Below are 27,966 nucleotides of genomic sequence, written 5' to 3'. Positions count from 1 at the left end.
TAACACGTATGACATATCATATCTATAAAATGATATATATAATAAACATTATGCTTTACCACATCTGTATAATACAAGAAACAATATAATAACATTAATAATAACAAACAATTGTGAACGATAAACAAATGATATGCTCAGAAGTTTATCATAAACATATTCCCATAAACCTAAAATGAAAATATGACCTCCCCAGACACATTAAAAAATCGTTATTTTTTTATTATTGAGTATATAATGCAAAAACATAAAAATAGAATATTTAACGATTATTGTATATAATTACAATTAACATAAAATAAAAAAGTAAGAGTCTATTCTGCTGTATGAATTGTGAGGCCCCGCCCACATCCCGGTGTGGCCTCCGCTGATTGGTCAATGACGCGCTGCTGAAACCAGGAACTGAGGCTCGAGGTACTTTTGAAAGCGGTCGATGGTGGAACAATCAGGTGGTGTCATGTGCGTTATTTCGGACAGGTGATAAAGAAACATGGATCTGGCTGTCAGGGCTCTTTTACTGCTCCTCTTAGTGCAGTTACCGGCTTCATCTCACTGCACTGACGCCCCCGGTGGAGATGATGGAGGATGGTGAGAGAAATACCGTATGGTGTCTCAAACCGAGCCAGTCACTTTGTTTCGAAACACAGACACCGTGCTCCATCTCAAATCCGGACTCCATGCAATTGACCACCTAATAAAATTAAATAAAAAAAGCTTTGTGAGTGAGATTAATTTTACTTGTTTTTCAGGGGACTGGATTCCAAAATTGAGGATGAAGGCGAGTGCAACATTGAGATCAGAGATGCGAACTCAATAACACACACAGAGTTTATTGAAGAGTAAGAACAACACACACACACACACACACACATTCAGAGTTGATAGCGTTTAGACATTTAGGTCACGTAAAAAAATGCATTGAATTGTTTTATGTATTTAGTTTATCCTGGAAAGCAGATCTTATACAAATTCTAATCTTAAACGATAATAAATTAAATAGTAATAAAAAATATATTAAATATTACAATCTGAATATATATACTTTTTTATTTTATTTTACAGGTATGCTTATGCAAAACCAGTTATACTCAGAGGGCTTACAGATAACACAGTAAGATTGTGGTTTAACTGTATCTCAGGTGTTAATTGCTGTAAGTTCTAATTGATTCGTTCCTAACAGTGCTGTGTTCTGATTGGTTGTTCCAGAAGTTCCGCATCCTGTGTTCCAAAGCAAATCTGTTGAGAGAATACGCAGAGAAAACGGTCCGTCTCAGCACGGCCAATACACACTCATACAGGAAAGGTAGACGCATATACACACTTTCACATATTCTTTTCAGGTGCATGGCCAATAAAATCATACTGAGCCCAGACAGTAGTGTAAGTGATTTATATTGCTCTGTTATATTTCCCATATCTTTTTCTTTTAATAGTGGATGTGCGGTTTGAAGAGTTTGTGAAGTTCCTGTTGACCCCTCAGCCTGAAGACATCCTGGGCAGTGGTCAGTTCTCTCTCATCCTTTGCACACACACACTAAATCAGCACTTTCTACACGCTTTCCCCACTGTGCATGCATGATTATTTCATAATGTGTGTGCATTTGCATTTCAGATACGCTGTACTTCTTCGGGGACAATAACTTCACGGAGTGGCATTTGCTGTTTGAGGAGTATAAAGCGCCACCCTTTTCTCTTCCATTCATGCATCCTGCATATAGATTTGGGATTGCTGGTATGTGTGCAAATACATATTCTCTGATCCAGCTAATTAGTTCTTTAAAGGTTCACCCAAAAATGTGTGTTTGCATGCTTAGTGAATGAGACCCAATGTCCCTCTCCTGCAGGACCAGGTACTGGCGTCCCGTTTCACTGGCATGGTCCCGGCTACTCTGAAGTTATCTACGGCAGGAAGGTCGGTGGACCTCTAAACTCAGACAAATGCATTATTTACAGCTTAAGTACAGATGTCATTTTCCCAGTCTGTATATATATACTGATGTGCTCGTGTTCTCCAGCGTTGGTTTCTTTACCCCCCTGACGAGGCACCTGAATTCCATCCCAACTATACCTCTCTCTCCTGGGTTTCTCGGTCCTACCCAAACCTGCCGCTCCACCAGAGGCCCCTGGAGTGCACCATACGACCCGGAGAGGTGAGGTTAACAAACCTTTCTTCTTTTTGAGCAGGGTGCAATTTGAACCCATCTATACACTTCATCACTAGGCACTAAATAAGGGTTGAAGTACAGTCAAAATCATGTATTCCTGAGATGAAACCCAATGTTTTTGTTCAGGTGCTGTATTTTCCAGATCGTTGGTGGCATGCAACTCTAAATCTGGACACCAGCGTTTTCATTTCAACTTTTCTGGGGTGAAGACTGATGTGTTGGTCTCTAGGGCTGGGTGGTATATCGAGTTTGTAAAAGCGGTATGGAATGAGGCAATGCTGTTTTTATCGATATACAGTAGTTTGGTATGAGCGCATCCGAATAATAGCAGAGGACACGGAGCTGCTCCAGGGAAAGTGCATAATCCAATTTGTCCTAAACGTGAGACATACGTTATATTAAGGGCTTTAAAATAACTAATGTTAACTATAAGATATAGTTAAGATGTATAGTTTAATGAGGCTCACCCCTTCAGATGCAAATATGTCGTGTCAAATGTAGAATTTTAAACCTACACGTAAGTGTACTTTATGATCGCAGATCACAGCAATGGGGTTTTTAAATATGAAATGCAATTAATCTGTTCTATTGTGTTCATTGACTTATTTTTAGTTGAGTGAATTGAACTTTGTTTTCAGATTGTAATGTTGTTACAATGTTTGAATGTAAAGTGTTTTTAGTCCATTTTTGGCACATAACGGATAACAGCCTACCTTCACTGTATTTGTTTTCATTGCCTTTAATATAAACATTGTTTCACTGGACAACATTGGGCAGGATGTAAAATATATATGTATATTGCATTTATGGTATTGCATAGCCCAGCTCTAGTGGTCACACACCATGTGTGTTTGATTCGAAGGACCGATCAAGGATTTGTTGATCAGAGGACCAACTCAGAGGAGTTTGACTCCGTTTGAAGTCAAGCCATCAGTCCATTAACTTGAACTATATCATTTTTAAATAGAAGATGCTTTCAATGTGAGATTTAAGTAATTTTTTTAATAAAGTTGTGTTGTTAAAACATAAGATTTGAATTCTTTGTATTGGGTTTTAATGTTGCGTTGAATTAAACAGAAAATCGGTGTAAGCTGGATATCTTTAATGCATCTATCATGTGCATCTTCCTCATTCACGCTCACAAAAATACATTTTTATCAATATACTGAAAATATAATACTGAAAACTGTGTGTCCTTAAAAATGTCTACAAATAAAAAGAACAGAATATAAACATCATTGAAATCAGTGACTGTCCAGTTTCACATCAGATTGGGAGCACTGGTTTATGTAGGTTAAAATACTGGACCCTTAAGGTTTTTTTTTTTACTTTTGTTTTTCACATTTGAACAAGTTAGATTTGTGTTCGACATCCACACACACCCATGAAATAAAAATGATTTCTGGCTCTTTTTTTTTTGAATGCCCTAAGATGCATTCAGCTACAGTACATCAGCATAAAGAGTGTCATAACAGTGTTTGAATATATGTAGTAGTTCTTATATTCAGGAATCAATCAACAGAATTAAATGTAATGAGACAGAATAACATGTATGTTTTAGCACTGATGTGTCTCAGTGATCCAAGTCCGAAGACAGAAAAAAAATTCTAACCAAAAAACTCTTAGCGATCCCAGCCGAAGACAGTCCTCCGGATGATGTCACTTCCTCCAGACCTGCTGTCCAGCAATGTAGGTTTCCCTGACTGTCAGTGTGTCATCAAGCACAATGAAATCTACAAAACAACACACATAACTCAATGAATTTCATATCAAAAACACTTCATTCTGAACACGACATCTATCCAGTGGATACAATTATGTCTTAATAACACCTAAAATGTGCAATTGGATCTTCATATATTCTAGTATATGCTTCTCTATCAAAGAGGATCACATATGATGACAGGAAAATCACAGCAAAAGTTGCAATGCTGTGATTTGCTATTAACACATTAAATGCACTTGAGCTTTTCTGAATATTGTGTATGAGTTTAAAGGAGTAATTCACCCAAAAATGAAAATTTACTTCTTCGCCTGAATGAATTTAGAGAAATTTTGTATTGCTCACCAATGGATACTCTACAGTGAATGGGTGCCATCAGAATGAGAGTCCAAACAGCTAATAAAAACATCACAAATTAATCCACCACTCCAGTCCATCAATTAATGTATTGTGAAGCAAAAGGCTGCAGGTTTGTAAGGATCAAATCCATCTTTAAGGCGTGTTTGGACTCTCATTCTGACGGCACCCATTCACTGCAGAGGATCCATTGGCGAGCAAGTGCTCACTTTCACCAAATCTGTTTTGATGAAGAAACAAACTCATCTTGGATGGCTTGAGGGTGAGTAAATTTTCAGTAACTTGTCATTTTTTTGAGTGAACTGTTCCTTTAATAAGTGACTGTCAATTTTAAAATAAGCCCCAAAAAGACCTATTTATACCTGCATCAGTGCCGAACTCCAGAGTTCCCTTCCTGTGACTGATACCCAGCAGCTGAGCAGGATGCAGTGATGCAGCTTCTAATGCAGCTTCTACTGTACAGCCTACACACTCAAACACAAACAGCAGTATAAAACATCTAGGATGGACACACAAAGTGCTGTAATAGAATAACATGCAACCAGTTCCTACATGCGAGCTTAATCAGACACACACTGACCTGACACCTCTCTGAAGTGTCTCACACACATGTCCATGGTCGCAATACTGCCACTCAGAATTGTAGTGCCTGAAATTGTGTATGCATGAATAAAACATACTGTTAATGGGAATTTCTCTAGAATAGCACCACAAATCTATGTAAACAAAACACTCAAAATCATCACATAAATAAGAGCAATAGGCCTTTCATATTTTTCATATTAAAACACTTATGCTAAATAATTATAGCTTTATTAAAAAATACTCTAAACTCTCAACAGAGGTAATATTACAAAGAATTTTACTCAAACTTTGAGTAAAAGCAAGGTTGGAAATGCCTTTCACCTTCTGAATTTAATTTAAATAATCTAATCTAATTTAAATAATAATAATAATAAAGATATAAATCGGCAAAGAGAAATTGGCCCAAATTCAAAGTGCAAAGTTAAACTTAACACTGCTCCACTGACATACAAACAATTTATTACTACAGTAAATATAAGATGCATCTGGGTTAGTTTGCTACACACACAGAGCAGGAAGAATATGATGCTGACCTGCGACGTAAGCGTGAAGGCCCTGGATGTCAATCTGCTGCTGTCCGAGTGAGTGTTGACCAGGAGGCAGACCCATCGCTGTCACAGCGTCAGTGACCAGCACCAACCCTGCCACACACACACACACACACACACACACTATACTTACACATGGTTTAACTCACTAATTAATTACAGAGAGAATTTGACAGGGATGTATGCATTAAAATGTTTTGTAATGTATTATACGATCAGTTTTATTAACACATTTGTGTGTGTGAATACCAGCAGGATGAGCTCTGTATGCGATGCGCAGCGCTGCAGGGTGTGTGTGTATCCCGTCTGCGATCATACCGTAGTAAACCATCCGACCTGGTGGAATACGGTCACTTGTAAGCAATCCCACAATGCCTGGGTCTCTGTGATGAAACTATAACAAGACAAAATGTTAAATACCTGGTGTGTTGGTATGCATCTCCACATTTTAAAACTATTTAGATTTTTTGGGTATAAATTTATTTGTTTGCATGGTGCGATTGCATCCTCAGAATATGGTCTTATTCTAAACATGCATATGTGTGCACAGACTTACAGTATGTAATGCAAATAACTGTTAATTACTGAATGTGCATGCGTGTTTGTATGCCATTGCATTAATATGTACGGTATGTGTATGTGTGTGTGATACTAACAGGCAACATGGCATTAAATAAGTGCGTTATGCACATGGCTCCATTCTGCACAGCCTCTTCAGCCTGAGAGAGATCAGCCATAGAGTGACCTGGAAAGAGAAATGTTCAACCAGTTGAGAAATTGGATCAGAAATAATAAGAAAGAAAGAAATCACATACGCACCAAGTGACACCACTATGCCTCTTCCTGACAGCTCACGGATTGCAGCCGCGCTATTGGCTAGTTCTGGTGCAAGGGTCACCAAGGCGACATTGTCCAGGTGCCCATAAGTCTCCATCAGGTCGGCCACGCCCCCCGCTTTAAAAGTGCGGAGGAACTTAGGAGGGTGAGCGCCTCTCTTCTGTTCACTGATGAACGGCCCCTCCAGATGAATACCTGAAATAAATTTTTTTTGTTTTTGTTTCAGTTTTAGTTTAAAAATCCAGGTCAACACACATTACAATTTGAATGAAGTAAATAAAGTCTATTTATTTTGTGTGCACATCTTGCCTAAAACTCCTGCCCCTTCAGGCCCACCGTCCTGAACTCTGAGCTCAGGAATGACCTGTGGAGAGAACGACAGCAGCATTGATAGTGTTAAAATATTAGGCATCACAACTGTTTTCAACACTGATAATAAAAGGAAATGTTCCTTGAGCAGTAAATCAGCATATTACACTTATTTAATTTCTGAAGGATTGTGTGACACTGAAGACTTCAGTAATGATGCTGAAAATACAGCTTTGATCACAGGAATACATTTGAAAATATATTTAAATAGAAAAGTTATTTTAAATTGTAATAATATTTCATGATATTACAGTTTTTACTATATTTTTGATCAAATAAATGCAGCCTAATAGCATGAGAGCACAAAAAAGTTCCAGCATTCTGAAGATATGAAGATACAGAGATATCTCAAGGAAAAAGAGCAAAGATGTATTTGTGTGTGCGGTTGAGCATCTGAGAGGCTAATGAAGATGTATAGATTGTACCTTATGGTATATGTCCGGTGGAGACGTGACCAGGGTGGGGCAGAAGGAAGTGACCCCGTGTTCTAGAATCTTTTTGGCCACCTGAGCCACACCTCTTCTGATGTCACCACTGGCCTGGGAGAAGTCGATGCCATATCCACCTATGAGTGTGAAGAGGGGAGGAGCTTAGCATTACAAGATATTAGTGAGAACACAGCAACTTTTACGTAAACTGGTGGAGGTAACAATGTCAACTTGCTGTGTACTTCCACCTTAGCTTTATGCAGGTTTCAGAGTCTTGTTTACCATTTATCTGTACGTCTATGAATCCAGGTGCAATGATTTTTTTCCCGCAGTCAACTTTGTGATCTGCATAACCCTCTTCATCGAAAAACAGCTTCTCTGGGTTCAGAATCTTGCCCTCGCGGACCCACAGGTCTTCCCTACAAACACACAGATTTCCCCTCAAAATCATAAACATGCAAAAAGTCTAGATTTAATCTGTGGTCAGATATAAATCATAATGTTATAACCAGCTTTCAAACAAATAATATTAAACCAAGTGATTGAATTAATACATTTATAATATCCAAAATCTAAAACAATAGTTATTGATTTGGTAAAGGCCCCTGTTAGGCTCTGAATCCTTTAGCTTAGAAAGATATAATTGTAAAATATAATTATAATTGTAAAGAAATGAGAGGTAGGCTATCATATGTTACCATTGCAGTCTGTGGTCTTTCAGTATCCTACAGTTCACAAACTGTGTGATCGGGGCGTCTGAGACACTCTTATTGGACGGCATCTCTCCCGAAATCCCACCGCTAACACTTAAAAACACCCTGTGAAGAGAAACCAGAAATATCAGCTCTTTCCAGTGGACTATCTTAGTTCTGTTTTATTCCCTGGACATCTTGAACACACAGACACACACAGATTATCAACGTTCATATGACAATTTAAATGATTTGATGCATATCTGTAGTCTTCAAATAAATCATCTTGGTTTTATTTAGTCATTGGTCATCTTACACCAACACAGACCACATGAGAAATAGAAAGTTTCATAAACGTGTGTGGTGCAAACTTTCTGAAGGTGCTATAATATGATTATTGTTTTAGCACTTATATGATCAATGAGCACTTTTTAGGTACTTTTCATATGTATTATTAAAAGTGATATGCAAATAAACTTACCTGACCTCCATTAAACACAACGATTTAACAAACATTGCCTTTTTGAGCACGTTTTATTTTTTATTTTTTTGTGACATAAATGTCACATAACATTTAACTTTGAACTGTCAAACTAATTCTCCCAGTAAAGAAACTTACCATGTAAACCGAAATCCTGATCTTTCGACATCTGCATTAATATTATAATAGTTATTTTTTATTATTTAGCACATAATGGCACCGTTTTTAAAACAAGCGGTGCTCTTACACTGTTACAATGTTGAAGCAGAAGGTAAACAAACACACCGGAAGTACGGATCGAGCTTTTCATTCATTCACCTAACAGATACCGGATCATGACACGAATATGACTACCAGCTGCATTTCAATAAACAATCTTACCGTTGATTCACATACTTTTACTCTGATTCGTGTTTTTTCGGAAGTCAGTACACTGCCCACTGCGTCACGCGCACCGTCAGCTGATGAGAAGGCGTGGCCAAAGCACGTGTTAAAAACCGCAACATAAATACAAACAAAAGGGAAAAATACAAAATAAATAAATACAAAATTGATTTTTAAAGACACAAGTTCAACAATATCTAAAAAACGTTCTTTTTTTTAAATAAGAAAGCTGTAAAATTTTTTACAATTATAATGTTTATTTATCCAACTTTATTTCTATCATTATATCTGTATGATGAGTATTATTATTACAACAGTAATACAACAGTTTTTGTTTATCCTAATCTACCACCAGCTGCAATTCTATAAAAAAACAAAAAAATAATAATAATATCCTCTTGAAAAACCCCCAAAAAAGAGAAGTTTTTGTTAAATTTTTATGTCATTACATTGATTTGAGCATAAGAAACAAATTAATGGCATGCATTGGCAAAAACAATATTTTATTTATTTATTCACTGATTGGATTTCAGGCTATTTTTAACCAAACTTTGTACCAAGCTGATTCTCAACTATGTTGTATCACGACATAGGCTAACAGAATGAATTGATACTATTTTACTTTATGTAATGTGTGTAAAATGTCCATAAAATTAGTTTTCCTATTCTATAAATTGTATCTATGCATTGCATCTAATTTGCATGTTAATGTGCTCTTGGGGCAAACCATTATGAAAAATATGTGTAATAATGGGAGTCATAACTTGGCAACATTTTCATAAGAATATGTCATATTTAATAGAAATACTGATCTGTAATTTAGCTTGTTGTGTTTCCCCAAAATCCTTATTAACATGATGTTTGTCCTGGTGTCAAACATTATACATACATACATTGAATAAAGTGCTATGTTTACTTAGGTAAAAGCAGGTTCTGTTTGTGACAACTTACCCTACATGTGTGTTTCTGTTTACAGAACTATATTTTACTGACAATAAAAGTGGAAATGCTAAATAGATTTTGTGTGCAACAAAGATTTTGTAACTTTTCTTGTATAGGATTTGTCTATACACAAATTTGAACAAACCCATCAGAAAAAGAAACATTGTGTTATTGTGACCTTGACCTCTCGGATCATGCCAAAGTACTTAAGAAAATACACAAAATCAAAGCCAGTGGAATAAAAGGCAAATATAGTAAGAACACATGATAACAGAGTGCCTTCCATTCACTTCCATTTGTAAGCCACTGACAGCAATAATGTCAAGCACAGGTTACTTTATTTCAGCCACTTTTTTGGAGAGAGGCTACACATTGTTTTTGGTGCATAATATTAATATCGAAGGACAGATGTGAGCTGCCGGCTTTACCGTGGGACACGAACCACTCACACCCGCGTCATTACTGTTGGGAACAGCCCTGCAGGGCCAAACACACGCCTTCATCTCCCGCCAAACCTCTAACCTGTGTCAGACAGCTGGCCTCTCACATTCACAACATCACACATTAAGAAAAATAGAGCAAACAAACTCTCTTCATTACTGAAACACCACATCAGAGTATTTGAGGTAATGCTGCCACTGCTGTTATGTTGTGGAAGTTTGTTTGTTAAAACAGACCGTTTGATTAGATGAAATCCATTTCTATTTGATATAGTTAATGAGTCCTACAGAGATGCTTGAAAAAGGGACACAAGCACATTAATGGGCATTATTGGTGAATGCAACATATTAAGCATTATTTGTGAATATTACTTACTTACCAAAGGGTTTAAATTATCCAATTAAAGTAAAAAAGAGGAGGAGGGCAGGTTAAACTGAGGGTTAACTTAAAAGGAAAAACAGAGAACAAAAATATAATAATGTAAAAAAGTATAAAATATTATAAATGTATTAAACAATACTGTAACAATTAACGAAATGTACTACAGAATTGTCCGCTCTTAACATTAAATATTGTTACTATTCTAATAAATATTAATGTTATTAGCTATTACTTTAATTAATAGTAATTATTGGTTAGTGATGAAATTTTTGACTAATTATTCAATTAATTTACATTTTTCAATTTATTTTTAAACCGTTCGGTTAAAACCAAATCTTTCAGAGCTAAATCAAATAAATAAACAGGAAAATACAGAGATATTAATGACAACTAGAAGATATACAAATATAAAACAATTATTTATAGAACATATTAAAAACAACATAAACATGTCATGTCATGAGCATTTTTTTATTCATAAATGAATCACATTTGCCTTTATTTGCATTGATGGCCCATGAAGAATCTTTAAAGGGGGGGTGAAATGCTATTTCATGCATACTGAGTTTTTTACACTGTTAAAGAGTTGGATTCCCATGCTAAACATGGACAAAGTTTCAAAAATTAAGTTGTACGTTTGAAGGAGTATTTCTGTTCCAAAAATACTCCTTCCGGTTTGTCACAAGTTTCGGAAAGTTTTTTTCGAGTATGGCTCTGTGTGACGTTAGATGGAGCGGAATTTCCTTATATGGGTCCTAAGGCACTTCTGCCGGAAGAGCGCGCGCTCCTGTATAACAGAGCACTGAGAGCACAACAGACTTCACTGATCAGAGCGAGAGCGTCGCGAAATGTCACAAAAGGAGTGTGTTTTTGGTTGCCAGGGCAAGACAACCCTGCACAGATTACCAAAGAAAAAACAGCATTAAGGGACCAGTGGATGGAGTTTATTTTTACAGAGCATCAACGGAGTTGTGCAAGTGTTTGTTCCCTGCATTTCGAAGATGGTTGTTTTACAAACAAGGCCCAGTTTGACGCTGGATTTGCACATCGTTTATTTCTTAAGGATGATGCAGTCCCAAGGAAAAAGGGTCACGATCGTGTGTTGGAACCGCAGGCGGTGAGTAAAACTGCTTCAAATATCTCTGTGTTGTTAACTTAGCTATCGGCGCGTAAGCACATCAAGTAAACAACATGCGATGTTGTCATCAAACTGCACGAGTAAAACTGCTTCAAATATCTCTGTGTTGTTAACTTAGCTATCGGCGCGTAAGCACATCAAGTAAACAACATGCGATGTTGTCATCAAACTGCACTTTCCACATGTACAGCTTAAAAAAAAAAAAAAAGACGACATAAAGTGGAACTTAGTCATTTTCCAAAACCGCTAAGCAAATATATACAGTTTCAGTACATACCACATAGAGACGTCCTGCTGTAGTTGTTGCTGCTGCTGCTCTTGTTAGATTTCAACTGAATCATAAATAAACGGCTGAATCTGACTGTTAGCCATGGTTTGTTTTGGATGATGTTTTTTTCCTCACGGTAATGTCACAGCTTTCACCTCTCAACGCAAAAGCCTACTCGCGCTCGTGATTCTTTAGCTCCGCCCACATGTCACGCTTCCAGTCGTTCGGGTTTTTCCAGGAAAAATCGGTACAGACTATCTTTCTCTTATGAATATAATAAAACTAAAGACTTTTTGGAGTTATGAAGGATGCAGTACTACTCTATAGGTACTCAAGATTAACAGGATATTGAGTGAAAACGAGCATTTCACCCCCCCTTTAACATCCATAAAATCTTTTATTTGCAGAAAATGTTATGAAGAGTGGGAAAATGTTTTTTTATATTCTTCACACTAAAATATTTTTATTTTAAGAACAGTTAATTGAAAAAAAAAATCTATGACATCACTGAAAAAAAAAAAAATTGTAATCATAATGATAAAAACAAACAAATACATTTTTTTTATTAAAGAATGTAAAGCATTTCAAATTTTCAAATTTACATTCTTAAAATGCTAATATGACCTCTCTATTGCTTATGCATGTATTTGTGTAGCTGTATGTTTCTGCATGGGTGTGTTGTTTGGTCTGTCTAGGAGCTCAAGCATCACCTCACTGAAGGCTGCCCCGGCATGCTTGACCTGATGATTAGATGTATTTAAGCGCGTGGGTGAGGGGTGTGTTTGTGCATGTGTTTACTGTGTGTGTGAGCGGATGTTTTAAGGGGGTGTCACTGACGTAAATCCTTAAGGCATAAACTCAGTGCTCGTTATAGGCCAGAGGTTGAGAAGTGAGCTAACTGATTAATTTAAAGTGATAAAATGCGTCATTCATTCAATGTGTGATGAAGTGTCAACTTGAAGGCCATGTATCTGTACGCTGTCACGTAGACGGTCTACGTCCAAACCTTTTATAGTGTCTCATGGTCCAGATTCTATAGTGAATCTAGAGTCTTGTTAGGCCAGGCTTGTTCAACATCAACAGCAAACTATAAATGTGATTCATTGAGACTGGAAATCGGTGTCAAAAATCTCAGTAAGAATTAGCATCATGTAAGGATATTTTGTGTGAATATAGTAGGCCTAGAATCCCACATCCAAGTTTCATAACACACATCACACTAAAATAATGCAATAAACATTTATTTAACAACATAAGGTGTAAAATAAACTAATAATGTACATTAATTTATTTAAATGAAAGAAAAAAAACATTCCAGTCAATTTACGTTTTTTTACTGTAAATGATACATTTTCTTTTAGACTCCCCAAAACTGTACATTTATTAGTATGTTACTGTCAAATAACATATAACATCCCATTAGATCTATTACTTTTCCTCTGTACATGGACTCCAACTATAAACGAGAGTTATATTTAAAAATGTCCTGGCTCTTCCAAGCTTTAGAATACAGTGTTCCTGTGGCTCAGTGGTAGAGCATTGTGTTAGCAGTGCAAAAGGTTGTGGGTTCAATTCCCAGGGAACAGACATACTGAAAAAAATAAAATGTGTATCCTGAATGCACTGTAAGTTGCTTTACATAAAAGCATCTGCTAAATGTAGATGTTATAATGGCAGTGAATGGTGGTTGAGATTTAAAAGCAAAATAAAGTGAGTTCACCCTTCATAAAAAGTGTATTTTTTTTATTAAGAGTGATTAATAAAGAAAGACCTTGATTAGCTGGTTCAGAAGAACCAGAACAGAAGCTAGATATTACGGTTTATATTTTTACACAAATGCATTGCTTCACTTATTAACCCCCGGAGGCATGTGGAATACTTTTTATTATGGATGGATGCACTTTATAGGACTTCAAAATCTCAACTCCCAATCACTGCCATTATAAAAATTGGATGAGCCAGGACATTTTTGAATGTAACTCTGATTGATATACACCTAGGATGGCTTGAGGGCGAGTAAATCATGGGGTCATTTTTATTTTGGGGGTATTTGTCCCTTTAAGTGGAAGCAATAAAATTACTAACTGAAAAAATAAAATTAAAACAAACATTAAATTAAAACCAAAACTGAAATAAAAAATAAACCGGAATAGTAATATAACAAAAAAATAATAATGACTAATGCACATACTGTAACAAAATACTATAAATTAAAATAAAATTAAAATTAAAATACTGGAATATATAATAGTGAATAATAGAAAAGATAACTACAAAACTTTAACCAATACTATCAATGAATTAAACTTACAATGAATGTATCTATTAAATCATTAAATATTATTAGAGATAGAGAGAGAGAAAGTGAGAGAGTATATAAATAATACCAAAAAGACAATGTTATGCACTTAATAAGATCAGTTAATTCTGGTGTCCACGGGTCTCAGCTCACCTGTGGGAGGGTGTTGTAGTTGTTCATGGGTCTCAGCTCACCTGTGGGAGGGTGTTGTAGTTGTAACGGGGGTGACACAGTGAGCTGGACCCCGAGGGCGAGCGGCACAACTCATGACGCGTTTGGCGCCTCCAAAGAAAAAGCTCCATTCATCAGGACTTCAGTCGACTTCAGTCACCAAAGAGAAGACACACGCTTTGTTTCATAAACTTCACCTATAAACTTAAATCAGACGTTTAATGAAGTTTTTTTGGCTTGAATGGAAATGAAGGTGTCTCCTGCACTCGTGCTCTGTGCGTCCGTCTCCGTTCAGCTCGCGCTCGCTCAGATTCAGCTGCGCGTGCGCCCGTCACCTAGCGATCACCTGCCGGTACCTGACCTGCATGAGGACCCTGACCCGGCGCTGGAACCGGGAGAGAGGGATTTAGCCCCTCGATTACTGCGCCGGAAACTCGGCAGCAGTTTTGACCCCGTCTTCTCGTCGATCGGTTCACCGACTCAAGGTAACGGGACCGGAATCACGCTAGAGGACGGGATCAGTCTCGCCGAAGCAATTCCTCTTGAATTCCAGCAGCTGGATTTCACTGGTCTCAAAGCGGCGGCGAGAACGGAGCGCAGGGTGCGCCGGTGGTTGTGGTCGTACACCCGGTGCCCGGTGCTGTCGGTGTGGAAAGATCTGGGCGCGCGATTCTGGCCGCGATACGTCAAAGAAGGACAGTGCTTGACCGATCGCTCATGCTCTTTACCGGAGGGGATGTTTTGTAAACCGGTGCAGTCCGTGAGCGTCACGCTCCTCCGGTGGCACTGCCAGCAGGGCTCGCGCGCGCTCAAGCACTGCGCGTGGATTCGCGCGCGCTACCCGGTGATATCACAATGCGGCTGCGCGTGCTTAAGCTTTACACACAGCTAGACCAATGGTTTGGCAAAATGTGTTTTCTTATTCCTTTCTTTTGATTGTGGGGTGAAATATGAATCGGACTTGTTCCTGTCAGCCCCTCACGTGATTAGTGGACGTTACTCATATAAAGACACACTTGTAATGTTTTGAGTGATATTTATATGTGAAGAAAATGTCTGATTGCTTGATGAAGATAGAAAAAGATAATAAAGTGCAGATGACCTCACTAAGCTGTGCATTTGTATTGTTTATAAATCACAAAGTGATCACAACTTAAAAGTCAACATTAGAATAAGTAATAATGCATTCTTCTTTCAGCTTGAGAAAGTGTTTGACCTTATAAGTTAAACAATGTTTAATTGGGATGTTTAAGTTATTTCAACAAATGCCAAGTTGTTAACTGCAGAAGCATTTTTTACAGTATATATTTCAATTTCAGTACATAATTTAAAAAACTGACATTATTATATTTCCATTTAAATGCTAAGCATATAAGACAAGTGAAAGTTTAATTGTGAAAACAGTCATTTACATGTTGGGTGAGGATCATGTTTACAATATGTTTACTTTCTCACTTCTCCTTTTTTACATTTGATGTTTTTCTCTCGTTTCTCCTTCCGCCACATCTGTCTTCCTCCTCCTCTCTTTCACTGTCAGTTCTGGTTTGCCCATCTTAGCGTGTACATCAAGGTCTTCTTTCTTATGCTTCAAGATGACCACAACAGTTGGGAACATTTCTGAAGGTAAAGACAGGAGGAGTTAGTAAAGTGCTGATATTTCATATTTATCTGGAAAACAGTTTATATAATCTTTGGGGGAAAAAAAGGGGGTAGCTATCTTCCACAGTAGTCAATATGGACCTATAATCATGCATGTAATATACAGATTGTGTGTACTGAAGCAGAGTTTCTTGAAATTGTGGGTGTGTGTTTAAAAATGTAAGCATTAAACTCCAACTTATTTAGACATTGAATACATTGAATTGAATACATCATTGTTTTTGGTCTCTATTAATTGCCATGCAATTTTTCCACACGTTGCACTTCAAATCATGGAGTAAAGTATAATTTTTGGTGCTTGGGTGCATGTTTGATGGTTAAGGCCTTAACAGTGAAAACATCACTTCAGAGAAAATACAGTTGCAGATATTTGTTTCTGGGTAGCGTTTTAAAGAAAGGAAACGTGTGGCAGCTGCCGAGAAAACTGCATGCAGTCCCTCCCCTGGGATCGGTCTGTACGTGTATGAAAAGAAACAGTAAGACTGAAAGAGTAAGACTGTCACATGAAGCAAATCTAGAGGATGATGCTGTTTTTCAAAAGAAATGTCAAACCTCGTGACAAATCCGAACGTCAAACATTCTTTTCAGTTTCTTTCTTATAATTTCACTAATAATGCCGAACAATGTTTATTATATATAAAAAAAAACTTTTTACTACTTTGATTCAAATTTTAAAATCACAGAATGAACACAACACTGTACAAAATGAGTTAAGGCAACATTTTTAGTTTTTTTTCCCATTACTTTAAGTTAATCAAAATAATTGAATCAACTTCACTGAAGTTATACAAGATTCAACTAAATTTATTTAAACCAGTTTAACATCATTTCAATTTAAATGTCTTGAAAACAACAAATTTGACAGAACTTCAAAATTTAAGGCAACAACTGATTATTTATTTATTTTTATAAATAAATAAATAAATAAATATATATATATATATATATATATATATATATATATATATATATATATATATATATATATATATATATATATATATATATATATATATAAAGACCTAATAGTGACAGTGACCTGCTGTTTTTAAGAATACTTTCTAATATTATTTAAATCATATTTTCATGTATTTTAAGAGAATTTTATCTTGAACACTTCAATCAAATTCAGATTTTAGACTTAGAAATTACTATTAAATTTCATACATAGGAAGTAAGTTATTTAAATATGTAATTCTGAAACAGAATGATTGAAATAATATTTTCTGGTAAAATGTACTAAATGTGTTTATGATTTTTTTATAAACCAGCATGATGAAGTGAACGTTCAGCTCTAAAGAAAAACATTTAAAACATGTCCACAGGCTTTAACACAACCAAGTTTGACAACGTGTCCCAAAGCATTCCTGATTCCAGACAAGTGAAAAACCACTCAGCTAACACAGGTATGTTTGTGTGTAGCATTACGTCATTATAAATCAATTGCTGATCCACTTATTCATTTATTTGTATGTGTTGCATTTAGCATCTCGACCTGATTGGATACTCTACACAGTTCCTGCGTCAGCCTTTCTGATTGGGATTGTTCTGTTCACATATGTCTGCAAAACACAACAAAGCAGAAATGGTAAGTGTGAACACACCCAAACACACAAACACACACACACACATAAATAGTCAACACTCCAACTTCATGCTGACTAAATATATATATCTATAATTAAACACGGTCTAAAAAATAATTTCTTGCAGCACCTGCAAAGCAGAGGACAAACACAAACGAACACTTTGCCACCTACACCGACTTTGGGTGATGCATTTTCTTTTTTTTCTATCATTTCTTCTCTTTTCTTTTTACTCTCTGTCTCTTTCTTTGTCAAATGATGGGTAAATGTTTCCCAAAATGTACACTACTATCAGAAATAACTTTCAGAAATTTACTGAAGACGTACTCACCCTCAGGCCATTCAAGATCTAGATGAGTTTGTTTCTTCATTTGAACAGATTTGAAGAAATGTATCAGTACATCTCTTGCTCACCAATGGATGCTCTACAGTGAATGGGTGCCGTCAGAATGAGAGTCCAAATGTCACAATAATCCACACCGCTCGAGTCCATCAATTAATGTCTTGTGAAATGAAAACTTTGGTGAAAAAGTCAATTTCTTGTTGTTCTCGCACATCAAAATCCACTGATATATTACTTTAGAGATGTTCTGACTTATTAAAACTGCTTGATCTGTGCATATTTCTCTCCTGATTCAGACTAAATGACTTTTTCAATGTTTTAATCAGCTGTTTGAACTCTAATTCGGACGGCACCCATTCACTGCAAGTGACCAAATCTGTTCTGACGAAGAAAGAAATTATTTTCAGCAAATTTTCATTTTCATTAACTATTACTTAATTAATTCAAGCCTTGCCCTTCATTTTTATCCACTGAAGATGGTTATTTCATGTGTTGTCACAGGTACACTAAGAGCAATACTCAGAGACATATGGAAACAAATGAAAACAAAAAGGGTAAAATCATTTTTATATGCATTAATAAGCTTCTATAGACAATGGTATAAAGTTAGACAATGTTCAGATCATAGTTTTCAACATAGTATTATTTCTTTATAAAAAAAATTTTACTGGTCACTGACATTATAAATTTCAAAAGGCAGTCATTAATTAATTGTTTTTTCAACAGATGACACACAGTCCTATGAGAATGTAGAAGCAGCTATCTACAGCAATCAAGACAAAGTCACATATTATGTTTCTGCAGATGAAGGTATTTCCTGGCCAATAGTAATTATGTGAGTGGTTTTACTGTGCAATTAAATGGTTGTGGTTTTAGATTATCTTAACCCCGATGAAATGGGGGAAGAAGAAGTGGTGGGGCCAGAGGATCTTCACAACAACACCCTACGACTGCCAAGCAATTTGACCGATACAGGTGAGGGAGGACACAATCCTTCATGTGACATTTAAATTTAAATTTATGCATTTAGCAGACGCTTTTATCCAAAGCGACTTACAATGCATTCAGGCTATCAATTTTTACATATCATGTGTTCCCGGGGAATCAAACCCCCAACCTTGCGCTTGCTGGCTTGCTACACATTTACTGACCTTTCTAATTTTCATTTAGTTTTCTAATCTAATATTTTTATTTTTATTTATTGGATTTATTTCAATTGCAAAAAAGTTTTTAATAATTGGAGTTTTTGTTAACAATAATGACCTGTTGTATTGTACAGGACGCTGCACAAGTAGTATCTCGGTCTCTTCTTCTCTTCAGATGGAGAGTCGTATGAGAACATGGAGGGGTGTTTATATGCTCAGCCTCGCACACAGACACAGCAGCTCCAGCATGACACTGAAGAAGAGGGTGAGGGATCAAACACACACCCAAATGGGTGTCAGGGATCTGATATTTTATTCACTTTAATGCATAGTAGTCAAATGAATATGATAATGTGCGATAATCTCTCTTAAAAATGCCACAGACTATATCAATCCTGACGATGATCGAAAACAAGATCTCGCTCTGGACCAAACAGACACCGGCAAGTGTTTCATTATGTGTTTGTATGCACATGTACAGTTTGGAATGAAATAAACAAACAAAATATTAAGTATATATATATATATATATATATATATATATATATATATATATATATATATATATATATATATATATATATATATATATATATATTATATCTTTCCTTTCAGAGTCATATGAAATTATGGTTGGATCAGACTGTCCATATAACATGGAGGATGGTGAGTGTGTGTGTGTGTGTGTGTGTGTGTGTGTGTGTGTGTGTGTGTGTGTTTATGTGTTAAAGACATGCGTGTCTCTTTACCTGTGATAAAGTTTGTGTGTAAACGCTTGTTTCAGATTCATATGAACAGATGAATGGAATCCCAGTCCTGATCTAGAGAAAAAAGGATGAAAGAAGAGAGGGTGAATCAAAGAGATGCAGAGAAACAGACAGCTGCAGTGAAACTGCAATTTAAAGAGAGACAAAAGACAAACATTGAGTTTCTTTTTAAGATTAAAACAGCTACAGGATGCATAATAGTTATTATCTTATTTTTTTACATGTAAGTATTGAAACAAAAATGCACTGTTTAATCATTTTTGTTATTGGTCTCTCTCTCTCTCTCTCTCTCTCTCTCTCTCTTTCTATATATTAAAATACAGGTGCTGGTCATATAATTAGACTATCATCAAAAAGTTGATTTATTTCACTAATTCCATTCAAAAAGTGAAACTTGTATATTATATTCATCCATTACACACAGACAGATATATTTCAAATGTTTATTTCTTGTAATTTTGATGTTTATAACAGACAACTGAGGAAAATCCCAAATTCAGTATCTCAGAAAATTAGAATATTGTGAAAAGGTTCAATATTGAAGACATCTGGTGCCAGACTCTAATCAACTAATTAACACAAAACACCTGCAAAGCCTTTAAATGGTCTCTCAGTTCAGTTCTGTAGGCTACACAATCACGGGGAAGACTGCCGAATTGACAATTCTCCAAAAGACGATCATTGACAGCTTGCACAAGGAGGGCAAGACACAAAAGGTCACTGCAAAAGAGACTGGCTGTTCAAAGAGCTCTGTGTCCAAGCACATTAATAGAGAGGGGCAAAGGGAAGGAAAAGATGTGGGGGAGATTCACAAAGAGAGGACTGCAGCTGGAGTCAGTGCTTCAAGAACCACTATGCACAGACGTATGCAAGACATGGGTTTCAGCTGTCACATTCCTTGTGTCAAGCCACTCTTGAACAACAGACAGCGTCAGAAGCTTGTAATAAGTCCAGGACAATCCAATAAAATATGTTTAACAGATAAGGGTATTTTACAAAACATACATAGAGTTGGATCTTCAACCTTAAGCAAAAACGCATGGGTCAAACTTGTGTGACCCATATGACATCTAGTGTAGACAACTTGATCAAGTCTAGTTTTAAAATTGATAAAAATCTGTTTGTAATTTCGCCTGACCTTAACCCGATAGAAAATCTATGGGGTATTGTGAAGAGGAAGATGTGATATTGCCAGACCCAAGAATGCAGAAGAGCTGCAGAAGGCCACTATCAGAGCAACCTGGGCTCTCATAACACCTGAGAAGTGCCACAGACTGATCGACTCCATGCCACGCTGCATTGCTGAAGTAATTCAGGCAAAAAGGGCCCCAACAAAGTACTGAGTGCTGTAAATGCTCATACTTTTCATTTTTATACTTTCAGTTGGCCAAGATTTCTAAAAATCCTTTCTTTGTATTGGTCTTAAGTCATATTTTAATTTTCTGAGATACTAAATTTGGGATTCTCCTTAGTTGTCAGTTATAATCATAAAAATTAAAAGGAATAAACATTTGAAATATACCAGTCTGTGTCTAGTGAACGAATATAATAGTTTTACTTTTTGAATGGAATTAATGAAATAAACTTTTTGATGATATTCTAATTATATGACCAACACCTGTACATCACATTAGTCATTTTTTTTATGTGGTTTTGTTTGTTTGAAGTCTTGATACAACCCAAGACGTTTCTTTGTTAAAGTCACCAAGTGGGCTGCAATTGTAAAGAGCTTCCTGAACACCATTTATTGTTTAATTGCTGTATTAATATTAAAATATCTGTCACAACAAAGACCTAATGAATGAGTTTGTCAAAATGCAAAATTCAAGCAGATTCTTTACAATCATTCACCAACGCACTCAAATGTATTGATTTAAACATCACACTTTATAGGAATAACTGGGACATTAAAATTGCCATCTCAATGTCAAGACATATGTCTGACACGTTTAAAAACATGTATATTGCAACTTAATCACTGAACACTTTTCTGCTTAAATTATTTTATAATGTTGAAAAGTGGTTAAATGCAAAACAGACAGAGTCTACAGATGTACTGAAATCATTTTTTAGACAGATGGAAACCAACAGATGACAGAAGAACCCAGCGTGTGTCTGCAGATGAAAAGCATAGAAAGACAAGCCAAGTACAGTTTAAATTTTGAAAACTTTCCCAAATGTACTGTTTTTCTCCTTGTGAATAATTGACAGCTTCAAGGATAATTTAATTTAAACATTTTGATGTGCTGAAATAGACAGAAATTATTCCAAATTTCTAATTCGAATTATACTTGTTTCTTCATGTAGAAAACCGGTGGGCTTACATTTTTTTAAGGGTTCATGAAGACATTATCAATCGGGACACATATATCTCCTCCTTAGCAAACAGATTTATTTTTGCAATATAAACAGGGCCACAATTCAAATTCTAGAGTAACATTTCTAGAACTCAAGTCCAAAGAGTCTCAAAGAGTGTCCTCTTTCATCAACACCGTCTCTCTCTCAGCCCCAGTTGTATTTGTCGTCGTCTGTCATGGGGAGGACTTCTGTGACCAGGCCCGTGCCGATGGTTTGGTTGCCGTCTCTGAGAGTGAACCTCTGGCCTCTGTCGAGAGCCATGGGCTGTCTGAGGGCCAGGATCAGAGACGCGTCCTCTCCCGGCATCACCATCTCCTACGAACAGAGAGAGGGAGAAAAAGACCGATTTAGAGCAAACCCTTCTAGCGCTGAACTTATTATTCCATATTTGCTCAGCTAAAACGTACCTTCCCTGGGAGCAGCTCTACTATACAAGCCATGTCCCAGGTGTGAGAGAACATGATGGGCATGAAGTTTGTGCAGAAGGGTTTGTGCCTGCCGCCCTCCTCTTTGCTCAGGACGTACACCTGAACACAAAGAGTTTAAATGATTGATTGATTGGTTTGTGAAGTAGGACAGAGAACGGTTTTTAGATTCACGCACCTGAGCTTTGATCTTCTGGTGTGGCTGGATGGATCCAGGTTTGCACATCACCATGCCTCTCCTGACATCCTCCCTCTTCAGACCGCGCACCAGAGCGCCCATGTTATCACCCGCCTCCGCCCGCTCCAGAGATTGGTGGAACATCTCGATACCTGAGAGGAGGAGCGAGAAACAGAGGATCAGAGCAATCAGAGTTGAATTAGGACTCCAAAAAATAATTAACCGCTTCAAATATTTGATTTAAGCCATTATGTTTCCACATAATTTATTAAAATAGTGAAAATGTCAGTGTATTTTAAAAACACGTGGCACAGCAACAAAATAAATGTGTAATTTTCTTTGTCGTTGTTTTAATATTATTATATACTATTATATTATTAAGGTTTAGAATTAGCTTTTACTTTCATATTTTCAGTTTTTGTTTTAGTCCTTTTGTTGTGCTTTTGTAATTTATTTTTATTTAGCTTCAAATCATCTGTATTCCAGTTTTAGTTTGAGCCATTTTTGTAATTATTTCAGTTAGTTGCAAAGGCAAAATTCTTTACATTTTCATCTCCTATTATTATTATATTTTAAAACACACACCATAGAACTAAAGCAACTTATTATTAATATTATTATTATTATTATTAATTAGTTGTTTTTGTATTATTTATATACTATTATAATATTAAGTATTTTTTTTTAAAAGAGCTTTTATTTTTATCTTTTCAGTTTTCATTTTAATTATAGTTTAAGTAATTTTATTACGTGCTTGTCATTTTTATTACTTTTTTAGTTAAACATTTCTATTCAGCATTAATTTATTTTATATTTTAGTTTTAGAACAACAACTTAATCTTATTTCATTTCAGTTAGTTGCCTAGGAAACTTTTATAAACTTCTCACCTAATATTTTTATTTTATTATTATGGCTTAAAAACACAACCGAAGTTACTAATTAAACACATAATAATGATTATATTTGTTGTTTTAGTATAATTTATACACTATTAAAGCATTCAGCAATATTTTAATTAGCTTTTAATTCAACAATTTTAGTACTTCAACTTGAACTTATTTTATTTCAGTTATTTCAAGCTTTAATCTAATATTGATATTTTATTTCAATTAACAAAAACAAATTTAACAGCATGATGAGCACCAAAGCTCAAGAACATGTTCAAATTAATATAAAAAAAAAAAAAAACACTTTCTTTGTTTCAGGTAAGCTTGCCATAATAGAAGTTAATCCATGCAATATCATGCTTTCGGTTTTAAATATGTTAATATATTGAAAATATATAATCAATAACCACATTCAAATACCAAAGGGTGTTATTTTTTTGCATCACGACACAGATGTAAGATTCATAACAAATATATTAAACATATTTTGCACACTGAAGTACTGTCTATAAAGATAACATGCACGTTTATGCATGGAGCAGGAAATACATTTCTCACCAGTGATGACGGTCTTAAAGCTGCGATTGTGTCCGAGAAATTCACATTCATCTCCTTTCTTGATCATCCCTCGCTCTAGCGTCCCAGTGACCACAGTACCTCGACCTGCACACAGGATTCATACAGTCAAACACACAAACATAAAACACATTCATTCATTTAGACATGCTTTTACCCAAAGCAACTTCAAAGACAGATACTAGATCAGCAGCACCAGAAGAAGAAAACACAGACCTGGAATAGAATAGACCCCCTCTACAGGCAGCAGGAAAGGCTTATCCAGATCTCGCTTTGGCAAAGGAATATAATTATCTACCACATCCAACAGCTTCATAATGGAGTCAACACCCAGCTCCGGCTGTCTGTTCTGAACACACACACACACACACACACACAATCATAGTTAAAAAAAACACATCATTCTGGTCTCTTCACCACTGCCTTTACATCCATCACAATTTAAACAAATGAATGCACGTGCTGGAGATATACTTCTAACTACAGGAGCATCTTTACTGATGAGATGGGCATGAAGATCGCATTCGATTTTTTGCACAGCCCTAATTTATAGGATGCACACTCAAATATCTCCATCTCCAGACGCCTCTATTCTTACCTCTAGAGCACAGAGTGCCGATCCAATAATAACTGGTGTGTTTTCTCCGTCGTAGCCGTACTCTGTGAGCAGCTCTCTGATCTCCAGCTCCACCAGGTCCAGCATCTCCTTGTCCTCCACCGCATCAGCTTTGTTAACGAACACCACCACGTGCTCCACGCCGATCTGCCGCGCCAGCAGGAGGTGCTCACGCGTCTGTGGCATCTGACCGTCGGTCGCCGCCACCACGAGAATACAGCCGTCCATCTGAGAGGTGCCTGTGATCATGTTCTTCAGACAGAGAGACGTGCTCTTATAACACAGGTGCAATGATAATGTACGAACACACAACACTGTTTGCTCAGTAAAATAAGTCTTAAGCTCGCCGAATTTTCAGCATCATTACTCCAGTCTTCAGTGTCACGTGATCCTTCAGAAATCATTCTGATTTACTGCTTAAGAAACATTTGTTATTATAAATGCCTTTACTGATTAATTTAATGCATCCCTGTTCATCTTCTTCTCTGACTGACCGTACATTTATGCATTTAGCAGACGACTTTATCCAAAGTGTCTTACAGTGCATTCAGGCTACCCTAAACCCTTGAATGGCAGTGTATTCAGATGTGTTTTCTGTGTGCAATACCTTAACGTAGTCAGCATGTCCGGGGCAGTCGGTGTGAGCGTAGTGTCTGTTAGCAGTGGTGTACTCCACATGCGAGGCGTTGATGGTGATGCCTCGAGCCTTCTCTTCAGGAGCATTATCAATATCCTCATACGTCTTATAACGAGCACCGCCGGCCTCGGCAAGGACTGATGCAAACACACGAGGAAAACACAGTCAGCGCACCACTTTGTGATTATTATGAGATGAAAGCAAGTCATCAGCTCACCTTTGGTGATGGCTGCGGTCAGCGTGGTTTTGCCGTGATCTACATGACCGATGGTCCCGATGTTCAAATGGGGTTTACTACGAGAGAAAACCTTCTTTGCCTCCGCTGCGAAATTCCTTCGGCTAAGAGGAACTGCACACTAAGAGAGGGGAAAAAACACTACTTGTGTTATGTAAAATGTTCCTTTAAATATTATAACTTACTGACATTATAGTTCATAGATAGCCAAAAAAGTAAATAAAACAGTTTGATTGACTGATAGCTTTAAGTAGAAACTAATTTGGACTTAATAATTGAGTTGACTTACAATAATGAAATCTAGTGCATGAGGTTCTGAACATTTGAAGATGAAAACACTCACCAGTTTATAAGAGCTGTGCAGTAAACTCGGGGAGGTCAACTGCAGAGCTGGAAAACACGAGGGGAAATTCTGCTTTATGTAACTTGTCACACACAAACCCAATAGTTCATCTACGTACATAATATTTACAACATTAATTAAAATCAGGGCTCATTATCACATTAATCAAGCCACTGCAAGACCAATTAATCAATGCATTAGTCTCTTTGCACAGCTGTCAGAAAATAGCACGAGATTGAAACAACCGTAATCTATATCCCAGAAGTCTGCTCTTGACACAGGACGGGTTCCAAGTTATACATGCATGCGCAAGCTGATGCACTGCAGTCATTAAAGCTGCTTCACAAGACACAGGCTGAGGAGCTTGACCTTGCTTGTGGAGTGCACGAGCATCCTCCCTCTGTCCACACTCATTCACATATACACGCACAGATGATAGAGTCTGCACGCAAAACACTCGCAGTGTGGACACAATGTCAATGTCACGCGAAGAGCAAAATGAACACGTTTTGTAACTTACCCGAGAGGCACGCGCGGACGCCCACGAGCGCAGCCATTTTGCGGACAATGACAAACACGCATGCCCGGAGACACACACATACGCCATCAACACTGGACGCGTTCTGTACCTTACCGTAAACATTCTAATCTATTCGCCCATTTAATATTTTACGTCGGCCCTTTAGCGACTCACTTAATATCAGACAACAAACTATTAGAAGAAAGGGATCATTGGGCTTCTTTATAGAACCATAGGGTTCTTTACTCAACCCTTTTATGCTAAAAATTTTCTATAATGAGAAGAAAGAACCCTTTTGGCACAAAGGGTTCATGTCTTGAATTTTGTGATCATTCACATGCATTCATAAATGCATTTGAATACACCGAAAAATGCATATACAGCTATGATTTGCGAACCCCAAACTGACTCATGATTCGCGAAACTGCTACGAACTCCCGAACTGACTCAATGATTCGCGATCCCGCTCCAACTCCCAAACTGGAGTCAGATGACTCAAATGATTCGCGATCCCGCTACGAACTCCCGAACTGCTTCAAATGATTTGAGATCCCCAAACTGACTCAAGTGATTCTCGATCCCGCAACGAACTCCCGAACTTATTCAAATGATTCGCGATCCCCAAATTGACTCAAATGATTCGCGATCCCGCTGCGAACTCCCGAACTGATTCAAATGATTTGCGATCTCCAAATTGACTCATATGATTCGCGATCCCGCTACGAACTCCCGAACTGCTTCAAATGATTTGAGATCCCCAAACTGACTCAAGTGATTCGCGATCCCGCTACGAACTCCCGAACTTATTCAAATGATTCGCGATCTTCGAACTGACTCAAATGATTCGCGATCCCGCTACGAACTCCCGAACTAACTCAAATGATTCGCGATCCCACTCCAACTCCCGAACTGGAGTCAGATGACTCAAATGATTCGCGATCCCGCTACGAACTGTACGAACTCCCAAGCTGCTTCAAATGATTTGCGATCCCCAAACTGACTCAAGTGATTCGCGATCCCTACGAACTCCCGAACTTATTCAAATGATTCGCGATCCCCAAATTGACTCAAATGATTCGCGATCCCGCTGCGAACTCCCGAACTGATTCAAATGATTTGCGATCTCCAAATTGACTCATATGATTCGCGATCCCGCTACGAACTCCCGAACTGCTTCAAATGATTTGCGATCCCCAAACTGACTCAAGTGATTCTACGAACTCCCGAACTTATTCAAATGATTTGCAATCCCCAAATTGACTCAAATGATTCGCGATCCCGCTGCTAACTCCCGAACTGATTCAAATGATTCGATCTCCAAACTGACTCATATGATTCGCGATCCCGCTCCGAACTACCGAACTGACTCAAATGATACGCGATCCCGCTACGAACTCCCGAACTGACTTAAATGATTCGGGAACCCGCTAAGAACTCCCGAACTGCGCCGTTTCATTTGTTTTGCAATTCTTAATTTTTGT

The 27,966-nt window shown here is 37.0% G+C and overlaps 5 protein-coding genes across 9 annotated transcripts; 3 read left to right on the top strand and 2 right to left on the bottom strand.

Annotated features, from left to right (window-relative positions):
- Positions 1-309: 309 nt before the first annotated feature.
- Positions 310-3,187, top strand: jmjd8 (jumonji domain containing 8). Of its 2 annotated transcripts, XM_026214348.1 has the most exons (10): positions 310-588; positions 750-839; positions 1,063-1,111; positions 1,207-1,303; positions 1,434-1,502; positions 1,613-1,732; positions 1,845-1,912; positions 2,016-2,150; positions 2,292-2,407; positions 2,443-3,187. In XM_026214348.1, exons 1-9 carry the CDS (start codon positions 491-493, stop codon positions 2,370-2,372), a joined length of 807 nt encoding a protein of 268 aa, XP_026070133.1. In that variant the 5' UTR covers positions 310-490; the 3' UTR covers positions 2,373-2,407; positions 2,443-3,187. The 2 variants fall into 2 exon arrangements, with proteins under 2 accessions (XP_026070133.1, XP_026070125.1); XM_026214340.1 differs by having other exon boundaries at positions 314-588; positions 2,292-3,187.
- Positions 583-8,654, bottom strand: amdhd2 (amidohydrolase domain containing 2). 4 transcript variants are annotated; one of them, XM_026214308.1, is made up of 14 exons: positions 8,471-8,510; positions 8,324-8,354; positions 7,711-7,830; positions 7,295-7,431; positions 7,010-7,149; positions 6,525-6,579; positions 6,198-6,410; positions 6,035-6,123; positions 5,628-5,772; positions 5,364-5,471; positions 4,826-4,894; positions 4,608-4,709; positions 3,778-3,898; positions 583-691 (listed from the first exon to the last, which is right to left on the bottom strand). In XM_026214308.1, the coding sequence occupies exons 1-13, from the start codon at positions 8,493-8,495 to the stop codon at positions 3,825-3,827; spliced, it is 1,308 nt and encodes a 435-aa protein (XP_026070093.1). In that variant the 5' UTR covers positions 8,496-8,510; the 3' UTR covers positions 583-691; positions 3,778-3,824. The 4 variants fall into 4 exon arrangements, with proteins under 4 accessions (XP_026070093.1, XP_026070085.1, XP_026070102.1 ...); XM_026214300.1 differs by lacking the exon at positions 583-691 and having other exon boundaries at positions 3,246-3,898; XM_026214317.1 differs by lacking the exons at positions 583-691; positions 8,324-8,354; positions 8,471-8,510 and adding an exon at positions 8,567-8,654 and having other exon boundaries at positions 3,246-3,898.
- A 5,529-nt stretch (positions 8,655-14,183) lies between these two features.
- Positions 14,184-15,295, top strand: nog5 (noggin 5). The gene has a single exon (XM_026200541.1). The coding sequence runs from the start codon at positions 14,451-14,453 to the stop codon at positions 15,099-15,101; it is 651 nt and encodes a 216-aa protein (XP_026056326.1). The 5' UTR covers positions 14,184-14,450; the 3' UTR covers positions 15,102-15,295.
- A 425-nt stretch (positions 15,296-15,720) lies between these two features.
- On the top strand, positions 15,721-19,987 carry LOC113041938 (uncharacterized). Its single transcript, XM_026200529.1, has 11 exons — positions 15,721-15,832; positions 17,194-17,274; positions 17,355-17,456; positions 17,582-17,639; positions 18,299-18,351; positions 18,524-18,607; positions 18,674-18,772; positions 19,118-19,207; positions 19,326-19,385; positions 19,558-19,608; positions 19,727-19,987. Exons 1-11 carry the CDS (start codon positions 15,802-15,804, stop codon positions 19,765-19,767), a joined length of 750 nt encoding a protein of 249 aa, XP_026056314.1. The 5' UTR covers positions 15,721-15,801; the 3' UTR covers positions 19,768-19,987.
- Positions 19,988-21,577: 1,590 nt separating this feature from the next.
- Positions 21,578-26,584, bottom strand: tufm (Tu translation elongation factor, mitochondrial). Its single transcript, XM_026214286.1, has 10 exons — positions 26,486-26,584; positions 25,966-26,012; positions 25,605-25,743; positions 25,358-25,524; positions 24,733-25,002; positions 24,351-24,483; positions 24,117-24,221; positions 22,671-22,822; positions 22,475-22,594; positions 21,578-22,382 (listed from the first exon to the last, which is right to left on the bottom strand). The coding sequence occupies exons 1-10, from the start codon at positions 26,520-26,522 to the stop codon at positions 22,212-22,214; spliced, it is 1,341 nt and encodes a 446-aa protein (XP_026070071.1). The 5' UTR covers positions 26,523-26,584; the 3' UTR covers positions 21,578-22,211.
- Positions 26,585-27,966: the final 1,382 nt, after the last annotated feature.

Source organism: Carassius auratus, chromosome 3, assembly GCF_003368295.1.
Source record: "Carassius auratus strain Wakin chromosome 3, ASM336829v1, whole genome shotgun sequence".
In the NCBI taxonomy this organism is placed as follows: domain Eukaryota; kingdom Metazoa; phylum Chordata; class Actinopteri; order Cypriniformes; family Cyprinidae; genus Carassius; species Carassius auratus.
The sequence above is the reverse complement of the archived record's forward strand: the minus strand, read 5'-3'. Positions and strand labels throughout refer to the sequence as shown.